General features: G+C 44.2%; 1 protein-coding gene across 1 annotated transcript; it reads left to right on the top strand.

Annotated features, from left to right (window-relative positions):
* Window positions 1-10,236: 10,236 nt before the first annotated feature.
* Window positions 10,237-12,067, top strand: LOC123121546 (protein TIFY 10c). The gene is made up of 4 exons (XM_044541547.1): window positions 10,237-10,765; window positions 10,909-11,220; window positions 11,372-11,429; window positions 11,539-12,067. Exons 1-4 carry the CDS (start codon window positions 10,552-10,554, stop codon window positions 11,645-11,647), a joined length of 693 nt encoding a protein of 230 aa, XP_044397482.1. The 5' UTR covers window positions 10,237-10,551; the 3' UTR covers window positions 11,648-12,067.
* The last annotated feature ends 288 nt before the right edge of the window (window positions 12,068-12,355 follow it).

Genomic DNA, 12,355 nt, shown 5'->3' on the forward strand with positions numbered 1-12,355 from the left:
AAGCATCACTTTATCCATGTGCTGATCCTTTGAGATTGCAACTCCACCTAGACCCAATACCTTACTTTTACCAGTGTCAGCAAATGTGACGTGACTCTTGTCAGATGGACGTAAGGTTGAGTCCATGAGAAGACTTCGATCACCAGTCATATGATTAGTGCATCCGCTGTCCATAATCCATTCTGAAGACTTTGGTGTCATACCCTACAGTACAGTTAGGGGGATAGGCTTCACCAAGAGTATTGTGAAGCATAAACATTTGACGGACAAGAGGATTATCAAAGCTCAGATCAAGGTTAGGACTTATAGGATGTTTGGCAAGTGATTCAGGAACAAAATACATAGTAAGACCAATTGGGCATTTTATCTTGCGCCCTACAAGATGTTTTAGGTCCCCAACAATAGCATCGGACGCCTTTGATTTCCGGTTGGAGACCTTTCCCTGCAAAAGAAAGTTAATTCTTCTTAACCACCCACATCTTCAGGGGTGGCTTAGAAGCAATGAGTCTAAGTGTAGCATCCGAGAACTTCGGCTTTGGAGCCCTAGCAAATAGCCTTGCAGGAGGAGAATAATACTCATATAAATAAGCAGAAAAGTTCTTGGTCTTATGAACATAGCGGTTTGAAGAAACACGCTCATATTCATAAGTTTGAGTATGATTTCCCTGCAAAACATTGGCGTTAGGGTGACTCAGTTGAGTCCTGTATCTGTATGAAGCCTTTGGACCATATGAAGCTTTTGGTCTGGGATTTGTCTTCTTCCCAGGCGGTGTCATGATGACATTCACACAAAGATTCTCAAGACAACTTTTGGGAACCCAGATCTTCTTCATAGGTGGCTCATTCCTGCAGTTAGTACCAATATACCTCGCGAACACTTCACCATTCTGATTCTTAAATAGTTTATAGTTTGCATCAAAGGATTCATCAATGATAACTGGGTTAGCACAAGTGAAGCCAGATAAAGTGGATGGATCCACTGAAGGTCCCTTTGCAACAACCCATGTGGTTTTGGGGTACTGCTCAGACTTCCAGTAGGAACCATCAACATTCATTTTCCTCTCGAACCCAACACCCTCTTTCCTAGGGTTTTGGTTCAAAATCTGCTTTTTGAGGACATCGCACAGTGTCTGATGCCCTTTGAGACTTTTGTACATCCCTGTTTCAAACAATGTCTTCAACCTAGCATTTTCATCAGCAATAGTAGTGGTATCCTCAGTAGAGGGGTTAGTTACCACATCAACAGTTGAAGATATTGCAATAGTAGCAGCAGTAGAACATTCAGCAACAGAAGTAGCGTTATCACGCTCAAGGCATTTTAGACATGGTGGTTCAAATCCTTCCTGAGCGGGACTGGTCTGTTGAGCGCGAAGTGACTCATTCTCCTTTTGAAGATCTTCATGAGCCGCTCTCAATTTCTCAAGTTCTTGCTTCCTTTGAAGATAATCATAGGAAAGCTTTTCATGAGTCGTTGAGAGCGTTTCATGACGACTTTCAAGTTCCTGGTACTTAACATGAAGATTTTTTATGTCTTCAATTAAGGACTGAGATCGGGTCATTTCCGCGTCCAACAGGTCATCGCTTTTGTCTAACAGTTTTTGAGTATGTTCCATAGCTTTCTGTTGTTCAGTTGCAATTTTAGCAAGTGCTTTGTAGCTGGGTTTGGATTCACAATCAGAGTCATCTTCACTTGATGTTTAAAAGTAAGCATCGCGTGATTTTACCTTGGCACCACGTGCCATGAAGCAGTAGGTGGGAGCAGAGTCGTCCTTGTCATTAGCATCGGCGTTGGTGACGGGGCCATTGTCTTCAGTGTTGAAGATGGACTTGGCAACATAGGCTGTAGCTAGAGCCAGACTTGCAACGCCAGAGTCGGACTCCTCCTCAGACTGCACCTCCGCCTCCTCAGAAGCAGACTCCTCCTCTGAATCCATCTCCTTGCCAACAAAAGCACGAGCCTTGCCAGATGAGCTCTTCTTGTGTGATGAAGACTTGGACGAATACTTGGAAGAAGACTTTGAGGATTTCTTCTTCTTGTCATCAGAATCATATTCCTTGCTCTTCTTCTTCTTCTTGTTCTCATTGTCCCACTATGGACACTCAGAGATGTAGTGTCCAGGTTTCTTGCACTTGTGACATGTTCTCTTCTTGTAATCATGAGTGGAAGCTTCATCATTTCTAGAGCTGGATCGTGAAGACTTTCTGAAGCCCTTCTTCTTAGTGAACTTCTAGAACTTCTTCACAAGCGTAGCAAGCTCCTTTCCAATGTCTTCAGGATCACCAGAACTACAGTCAGATTCTTCTTCAGATGAGGAAACAACTTTTGCCTTCAAAGCGCGAGTTCGGTCATAGTTTGGACCATAGATATCTCTTTTCTCAGATAGCTGGAACTCATGTGTGTTGAGCCTCTCAAGTATGTCAGACGGATCGAGTGTCTTGAAGTCAGGGCGTTCTTGTATCATTAGGGCAAGGGTGTCGAACGAGCTGTCAAGTGATCTCAGGAGTGTCTTGACGATTTCATGCTTGGTGATCTCAGTGGCGCCGAGAGCATGAAGCTCATTTGTGATGTCAGTGAGGCGATCAAACGTGAGCTGGACATTCTCATTGTCGTTTCTCTTGAAGCGGTTGAAGAGGTTGCGAAGAACACTGATCCTTTGATCTCTCTGGGTTGAGACGCCTTCGTTGACCTTGGAGAGCCAGTCCCAGACTAGCTTCGACGTTTCCAGAGCACTCACACGGCCATACTGTCCTTTGGTCAGATGACCACAGATGATGTTCTTGGCAGTAGAATCTAGTTGAATGAACTTCTTAACATCAGCAGGGGTGACACCTTCACCATTCTTGGGAACACCATTCTTGACGACATACCAGAGGTCGACATCAATGGCTTCAAGATGCATGCGCATCTTATTCTTCCAGTAGGGATATTCAGTTCCATCGAAGACGGGGCACGCAGCGGAGACTTTGACTATCCCTGCAGTCGACATAGCTAAATCTCTAGGTGGTTAAACCGAATCACACAGAACAAGGGAGTACCTTGCTCTGATACCAATTGAAAGTGCTAGTTATCGACTAGAGGGGGGTGAATAGGCTATTTTTATGAAAGTCTTCAAAACATGGGAGTTTCGAAGACAAACGATAGAAATGAACCTATTGTGTAACATCCCAAAATTCTAAATTTTGGAATGTTATAATAAATAGATAGATTTGATTGTTTGTTGGATTGTTGTGTGATTGATTGACTGAAAGTGAGTGAAATTCGAAACTTTTGAAGGTTAAATGAGAGGGAATAAGAGGACTTTCCCAAACTTTCATTTTTGCTTTTATGGTCTCCGTAAATTCAAATTCTTTTCACCACAAAACCCTAGAGAGAAGATGACATGACTTCTTCCATTTATTTAAATGACAAGGGGTGTTGAAAATATTTGAATTTCATTTGAAAATATTTTCCAATTCTGAAACTTTATGCAACTCAATGATTTTCACGAGAGAAGATAAAATGACTTCTTCAAAACATATGAAATAGGAGTTGGGAGTTTCAAAGGATTAAATTCAAAGTCCCATTGAAATTATTTTTCCAATATTGGACTTATTTGAGTTCTATTCAAATTATTTTTCTCCAAAATAAAAATATACAGAAAATAGGGTAACATGATTCCCTACATGAGAAAATTGGAGAGAAATAAATTAGAAAACATTTTGGTATTTTTAAAATGATTTTTATTGGATTTTATTAAGGCAGTAGCACTCTTTGCTTTATTTAAATTTGTGAGGATTTTATTTGACTTCACAAAAATGTTCACGTTGTAGGAAATCTTTTTCTGAAAATTTTGATATATTATATGCCTATATAATATTTTCATTTTCTTTTGTTTTATTATTTCTTTCTCTGTTTGTTAAAAAAAACTAGACTAGATCTGTTATTTTTTTTGGGGTTTATTAACCAGCGAACGTCCACTGTTTAGGTTTTATAAACGAACGTTCATCATTTAGCTTTTTCTTTTTCTGTTATTTTCGGCCAGGGACCCATCTGTGAATAATTTATTTACCAATTAGCCCCTGATTTTCAAACACTCACAAATTTTTACTCGTTTGTCCAAATCCAACGAAACCAACGCCCACTTCTTCGTTATGATCTCCTCTATCCAGTAAAACAACTTAAACATGTTTTTGAAAGTTTTAAAATTTGAATTCAAACAGATTTGTATTCAAACTTCTTTTGTTCATAACTTAAGTTTCGTAACTCCGTTTGAGTTGATTCTTTTTGCAAATCGAAGCTCTTGACCTAAACTTTCTGATAAGGCCAAATTCATATAATTTTGGTACTGTTAGAAATTGTTTTATGTTGCAAGAGTTATTTGCTTGGTTTTGATGTTTTCCGAATCGTCTTCTTCGTTCTTCTCGATCTTTTGAGTGATTGCTTATGTGTGGTTACTATTGCTTGCTTACGATAGATTGACCGGAGTGTGACGAGTAGATATATCAAGAGTTTTGAGTGCGAATCATCTTCATCAACATTGCAGGCAAGTTCACACTTTGATCATATCCCTTTCATACCCAGTTTTTATGCATTAGATTCAACCCTCAAACATTGCATGGTTAGGATCTAATTAAATTGTGGGTATTGGGAAGTAGTTGATGAGGTAGTACCTATTGCCCTGTTTACAATCAAACCCTTGGGAGTTACTTCTACGTTGCTATTATATTGTCATGCTATGCTCGTAGACGTGGATTGGGTTTGAGAGATTTCCATGACAGATGTGAGATTGTTAATTAATGGTTCAACTTAAGGTGGCTACTTAATAAAACATCTGGGTGGATTGAGGCACCTGGAGAACCCAGTGTTGTCTGTTTGTATAAGGACCACCACCCAGGCTCAAAGGGATCATAAGATTATTCATGCTAGAAACTTCCGTGTGCAGCCACAAGCTATTATGGGCTCTAGCATAGTTGATTAAGTCGTGTGAACTCTTACAACGGTAGACTAGCAGATGTAGGGGATGTAGGTGTACCGGTCTACCCATCGTAAGGTGCTAACGCTTCTGAAAGGCTGTGTCTCGGTCATCCGTTTCTCAAACACCTTGTAGTGCGAGAAATCCAACGGAGAAGATCGAGTCTTGTGGGGAAAAGTGCGCAAACCTCTGCAGAGTGTACAAACTAATCATGATTAGCCGTGTCCCCGGTTAAGGACATCTTGAGTATATAGTTCTTGGATTATCCCGTTGATCTCATCATGTTACTTAATTTAAATTTGATTTGGGTTTAATCACGTTCTTAATTGGGATTGAGATGTTGTCAACCATCTCAATGTTTCACAACCACCATGATAGTTAAATAAAATTTATTCCTTCGAAGTAGGGAAAAATTGGCTTTTCGCAAAAACATTATAACCATAGAGCTTTTCCACCAGCCATATATGCATGTAGTGATAGCCTTTGTTCATCATTTCTCTATGGTGTGAATTTGCCAGCATATTCCATGTGCTGACTGTTGGGGAACGTAGCAGAAATTCGAAATTTTCTACGCATCACCAAGATCAATCTTGTGAGTAATCTAGTAACGAGGGAAGGGGAGTGCATCTACATACCCTTGTAGATCGCGAGCGGAAGCGTTCAAGAGAACGGGGTTGATGGAGTCGTACTCGTCGTGATCCAAATCACCGATGATCCTAGCGCCGAACGGACGGCACCTCCGCGTTCAACACACGTACGGAGCAGCGACGTCTCCTCCTTCTTGATCCAGCGAGGGGGGAGGAGAGGTTGATGGAGATCCAGCAGCACGACGGCGTGGTGGTGGAAGTAGCGGGATCCCGGCAGGGCTTCGCCAAGCGCAAGCGGGGAGGAAGAGGTGTCACTGGAGGGAGAGGGAGGCGCCAGGGCTTAGGTATTTCTGCCCTCCCTTCCCCCCACTATATATAGGGCCAAGGGAGAGGGGGGGCGCAGCCTTGGCCCTTCCTCCAAGGAAGGGTGCGGCCAGGGAGGAGTCCTTCCTCCCCAAGGCAGCTCGGAGGTGCCTTCCCCCTTTAGGACTCTCCTTTTTTTCTTATCTCTTGGCACATGGGCCTCTTGGGGCTGGTGCCCTTGGCCCATATAGGCCAAGGCGCACCCCCTACAGCCCATGTGGCCCCCCGGGGCTGGTGGACCCCCGGACCCCTTTCGGCACTCCCGGTACAATACCGATAAAGTGCGAAACTTTTCCGGCGACCAAAATAAGACTTCCCATATATAAATCTTTACCTCCGGACCATTCCGGAACTCCTCGTGACGTCCGGGATCTCATCCGGGACTCCAAACAACTTTCGGGTTACCGCATACTAATATCTCTATAACCCTAGCGTCACCGAACCTTAAGTGTGTAGACCCTACGGGTTCGGGAACCATGCAGACATGACCGAGACGTTCTCCGGCCAATAACCAACAGCGGGATCTGGATACCCATGTTGGCTCCCACATGTTCCACGATGATCTCACCGGATGAACCACGATGTTGAGGATTCAATCAATCCCGTATTCAATTCCCTTTGTCTATCGGTATGTTACTTGCCCGAGATTCGATCGTCGGTATCCCGATACCTTGTTCAATCTCGTTACCGGCAAGTCTCTTTACTCGTTCCGTAACACATCATCCCGTGATCAACTCCTTGGTCACATTGTGCACATTATGATGATGTCCTACCGAGTGGGCCCAGAGATACCTCTCCGTTTACACGGAGTGACAAATCCCAGTCTCGATTCGTGCCAACCCAACAGACACTTTCGGAGATACCTGTAGTGCACCTTTATAGCCACCCAGTTACGTTGTGACGTTTGGTACACCCAAAGCATTCCTACGGTATCCGGGAGTTGCAGAATCTCATGGTCTAAGGAAATGATACTTGACATTAGAAAAGCTCTTAGCAAACGAACTACACGATCTTGTGCTAGGCTTAGGATTGGGTCTTGTCCATCACATCATTCTCCTAATGATGTGATCCCGTTATCAACGACATCCAATGTCCATGGTCAGGAAACCGTAACCATCTATTGATCAACGAGCTAGTCAACTAGAGGCTTACTAGGGACATGGTGTTGTCTATGTATCCACACATGTATCTGAGTTTCCTATCAATACAATTTTAGCATGGATAATAAACGATTATCATGAACAAGGAAATATAATAATAACCAATTTATTATTGCCTCTAGGGCATATTTCCAACACTGACCCGTTTTCGGGCTGCAACGTTTCATGTTGCAGGATATCTTACGACGAGTAAGTGATTCGTTAGGGTTACGATTTCTACACTCAACTTTGCCGTTGGTGTTGATGGGAATCCACAACCTTGTTACTTCCGCTATTTTGGATTGAGGTAATAGTATTTACGTTACTTTATACATGTGATTTACCTCTGTTATAAATCCTCGAGTACTGTGTGTGTCAGCATACCGATCCAGGGATGACACTTAAGCACAGAGACTTGATCCATTCGGGTCGGGTCGCTACATATTGACATGAAGCGGAAGGCAGACTACACTAGGCAGGCCATAGTTAAGTATTCAATGAAGTGAAAGCACGAAGACTAATATCAGCTAGGTAGTAAAGATCGGGATGGAAGATAGTATGAAGCCAAACAACAATAGAAGTCACACAGTGAAGTCAAACAGGTAACACAAGCAGGCAATGACTTCACGAAGACAAACTGTAAATAAAGAGAGGGAGAGGATAGAACCAGTCGCTTGATGAGGACAATAATTTGTTGGACCAGTTCCAGTTGCTGTGACAACTGTACGTCTGGTTAGGGAGGCTGAGATTTAACTCGGAAGACCGTGTCTTCACCTTATTCCCCTTGAGCTAAGGACACCCAGTCCTCGCCCAATCACTCTGGTAAGTCTTCAAGGTTGACTTCCAAACCTTCACAGACTTCGTTAACTAGCAATCCACAATGACTCTTGGATGCTCAGAACGCGACGCCTTACCGGCTGGAGGATTCACAGTCCTCAAGTGTAACAAGTCTTCATGTCACGCGGACAGAAAGACTTCAGTGATGCCTAACACTCTTTGGCTCTGGGTGTTTGGGCTTTGTCCTCGCAAGGATTTCTCTCTCTCAAAAGCTTCGGAGGTGGGTTGCTCTCAAACGACAAAAGCCGTGCACTAACTCTGAGCAGCCACCAATTTATGGTGTAGGGGTGGGCTATTTATAGCCACTAGGCAACCCGACCTGATTTGTCCGAAATGACCCTGGGTCACTAAGGAACTGACACGTGTTCCAACGGTCAGATTTCAAACACACGCGGCAGCTTGACTTGGGCTACAAGTAAAGCTGACTCATCCAGCTCTGGATAAGATTTGCTCTCATTGTCTTTGCTTGAAGACATAGGATTTGGTTGAGCATCACTTCAGTCACTCTGACTTTGTTCATTGGGACCCTACTTAACAGTACGGTGGTTCCTATGACTCAACAAAGAAGAAAAGGAAACAACGAAACAACTAAGTCTTCGCGCTCCATAGTCTTCACGCGATGTCTTGTCTTGTCATAGTCTTCAATGTGAATATCTTCACATACCACCATTGTCTTCAATGTCTTCATACATTTTTAGGGGTCATCTCCGGTAGGTAAACCAAATCAATGAGGGACTACTACCTGTGTTATCCTGCAATTCTCACAAACACATTAGTCCCTCAACCAGGTTTGTCGTCAATACTCGAAAACCAACTAGGGATGGCACTAGATGCACTTACAGCTCCGCTGACCCTAATCTCAAGCCTATAAATTCCTTTTCCCCGAGAAAAAATAAGAGAAGAAGTTTCATTGCGTTTTACCAAACGAAGCCGCCGCCACCTCCTGTTCTTCATCGGGAGGGCTGATCTGGTGTCCGTACGGGGCTCCGGAGAGGGGGTTTGTTGCCATCATCATCACCAATCCTTCTTCATCGCCAATTCCATGATTCTCACCACCGAGAGTGAGTAATTCCTTCGTAGGCTTGCTGAACGGTGATGGAGTTGGATGAGATTTATCATGTAATCATGTCAATTTGGTAGGGCTTGATCCCTAGTACCCACTATGTTCTGAGATTGATGTTGCTATGACTTTGCTATGCTTAATGCTTGTCACTAGGGCCCGAGTGCCATGATTTCATATCTGAACCTTCTATATTTTCATGAATATATTTGAGTTCCTGATCCTATCTGCTAGTCATATGCACTTGTTATTATTCTGGTCCGCAGACCCCATAGTGACAATTGTTTGGGATACTCTCCGGGGATGACTGTAATTTGAGGAGTTCATGTATTCATCATGTGTTAATGCTTTGTTCCGGTTCTCTATTAAAAGGAGGCCTTAATATCCCTTAATTTTCTTATTATGGACCCCGCTGTCACGGGAGGGTAGGACAAAAGATGTCATGCAAGTTTGTATTATAAGGACGTATGACTATATACTGAATACATGCCTACATTACATTGATGAATTGGAGCTATTGTGCATTGCTCTAGGTTTTGACTGTTATCCAACACAATTATCCATCACTAATTCAATGTCTACGCTTTTCATATATTGATCTTTGCTAATTACTATTGTTACTGTTACAATCACTACAAAACTGCTACCGTTACTGTTGCTGTTACTATTGCTACTGTTACAACTACTATCAAACTATTATACTACTGTGCTACTGATAACTTTGTTGCAGATATTTAGTTCTTCAGGTGTGGTTGAATTGACAACTCAACTGCTAGTACTTACAAAAAAATTTTGACCCCCTTGTGTCAAATCAATAAATTTGCGTAAAATACTATCCTCGAAAACTATTGTGATCCCCTATACTTGTGGGTTATCACATATGCATATGTATGAGCGTCTGCGTCTGTATCATGTTAAAAAGAACCACCCATCGGTTGAGACTAGTAAAACCGTCACCATAGAGCAATAGCTAGCCGAGCAAGCCAAAAATCACCAAATGTAAATCACCACAGGGTGTGTGTATGCGTTCATAGAAATGAGTGCATATGTGTATGTATGAGCATCTGCGTCGTACCGTGTTAAAAAAAACACCCATCTCTTGAGACTAGTAAAACCGTCGTAAAATCACCACACGTCGCGTGTCCTTGCCCCGTACCTACCTCCCATCCCATCCACCCAAAAATAACCGAGAGAGAGACCGAGCGCGCCTTCGCTGCCCCGCGGGTCAAATCCAGGCCCGAATACGAGCTCAAAAACCACGTGCCTCCGTGACCACCCACGGCCCCTGATATTCATCGCCTACACTCCACGACCTTTTCCCTCGATGGGACCGTCGCGGACGGAGACCTCACCGCTCCACCCGCCCGGTCGTGCCCACGACTCGGAAGAACCCAGTGAGCTGCCCCTCCATTCCCCCACGTTTTCCATGCCCGGCCCGACGGGTCCTTGTCGTCCCACCTCGCCGTTTATCACGAAGAGCCGATCCATTTTAAAAGGGCGGAGGCGCCCGGCAGGAGGAAAAGTGCACTGGAGTTGTTTGTCGGAGGCAGCAGGCGAGCCAAGGAAGGAGCGAGGAAGCTAGCCGCGGTGGAGAGGCGACTTGTTTCTTGTGCATGGAAGGGGCGGGGAGCGGCGGGAAGATGAGCGGAGGAGAGGGGATGGCCGGCCGTGCCGGTGCCGGTGCCGCGTCGGCGGCGAAGGAGAAGTCCGGCTTCGCCGCCACCTGCAGCCTCCTGAGCCGCTACATGAAGGAGAAGAAGGGCGGCGCACTGCAGGGCCTCGTCGGCCTCGACATGTCGCCGCCGGCCGCCGTCGTCGTAGGAGAAGGTACGCCGTGACGTGCCCTGTCTTATAGAAAGAACAGGGGATGTTTGTCTGCTGACTGATCATGTGTTCCATGCATTTACTACTGTAGTTGGCAACAAAGTTCTTACAGGATGTAGTGCACGGTTGTTCATCTGAATTTGCAGGAGCTTTCCAGCCTCCCACCACCATGAACCTGTTGTCGGGGCTGGAGGAGCCAAACGCCGCGGACGTGGAGCTCCCCCTCGAGAAATCTAGTGTTGGCCAGTTTCTCAAGGCCACAACTGACAACCAAGATGCCGGAGAGGATGCGCACCAGCTGACCATCTTCTATGGTGGAAAGGTGGTCGTGGTTGACAACTTCCCGTCCACCAAAGTCAAGGATTTGCTGCAGATGGCCGACGGCGCCGGAGACAAGACCGGGAGCAGCAGCCTCGCTCAGCAGAGCCCTCCCCAGCCTGCACAGAACGCTCTCCCTGGTACTAATTCTCATGGTCTCTTTTGCAGTTCTACCGTGAAAATATACAATACATGCAAACAAAGAGACTGTTTCAGTTCAGAGTCTCGTGTAAATTTCCATATGAAATCCTTATCGCTAACAGAGTTCCAACATTTTTTGCTCGGTTGCAGATCTGCCTATAGCGAGGAGGAACTCACTGCATAGGTTTCTCGAGAAAAGAAAGGGCAGGTACCTGATCTAGCCGTTTCTCTGAAAAACTTCCTGAAGGAAGACCGTGAAAATGTCTTGAGAAGTTGCTACATGTACGACCCTAACATTTTGTGCTCATTTACCCCAGGATAGTGGCGAAGGCGCCTTACCAAATTAACAGCTCATCGGCGGCTCCGTCCAAGCAAGCTAATGGTGACAACTCCTGGCTCGGGCTAGGCCAAGAAGTGACAAACTGACAGTACAAGAAAGATATGCATGATGAACACGTGACTGGGCTCCAAATCTATAGGGCAATTGATCTACGGGGAGCGTGGATGTTACTACTAGTACTGCTAGTTTACTCGTAGCTTTGAAGCGACAATAATCGGGTGTTGGTTATTCATTGCTAGTAAGAATTATTAGTAGAAATATGTATTTAAGCATATGCCGTCTGTTCGGACCATTGTTTGCTGCTGGAGCTGTGTATGCTATGCTCACGGCAGTTTGGCAGGCTAGGTCTACTACGACTATTGTCATGGTCATTTTATTGCAAGTTAATTTGCAACATGTTACAGATGGTTTGCCTTCCTCAACATGTGATTTCCTGCAAACATGGGCTGATGAGTTTTCAGGGATTTGTATGTTACTTGAGATTTTATAAAATATATATTGTTTGAGATGATCCTTTTAGTTTAGTTGAACTTGTGCTTTCAATATAGCCGTGTTTTTGCTAATTAGAAACTTTGTTCATGGATCATGGATGATCAGACCATCAAAGCGGATCTAATGTTCAGCAAAACCACACCGCATTATGGAATACAAAAAGTGTAGAGCTTAAGGCAACTCCAATGCGGGGCGCCAGCTATCCAACCTAGGCATGAAATGTGCGTCCGGTCATTTTTTTTCTGTGCTCAAAGTACTGAAAATAATCAAAGATAAATAGCACAATTCTAATTGAAACACAA

Source organism: Triticum aestivum, chromosome 5D, assembly GCF_018294505.1.
Source record: "Triticum aestivum cultivar Chinese Spring chromosome 5D, IWGSC CS RefSeq v2.1, whole genome shotgun sequence".
Lineage (NCBI taxonomy): Eukaryota > Viridiplantae > Streptophyta > Magnoliopsida > Poales > Poaceae > Triticum > Triticum aestivum.

Bases quoted from the DNA above. Each gene is read 5' to 3' on its own strand.
- LOC123121546 (XM_044541547.1), top strand. From the start codon at position 10,552: ATGGAAGGGGCGGGGAGCGGCGGGAAGATGAGCGGAGGAGAGGGGATG. The intron at 10,766-10,908 runs GTACGCCGTGAC...CTGAATTTGCAG, and splicing joins CGCCGTCGTCGTAGGAGAAG to GAGCTTTCCAGCCTCCCACC. The intron at 11,430-11,538 runs GTACCTGATCTA...CATTTACCCCAG, and splicing joins CTCGAGAAAAGAAAGGGCAG to GATAGTGGCGAAGGCGCCTT.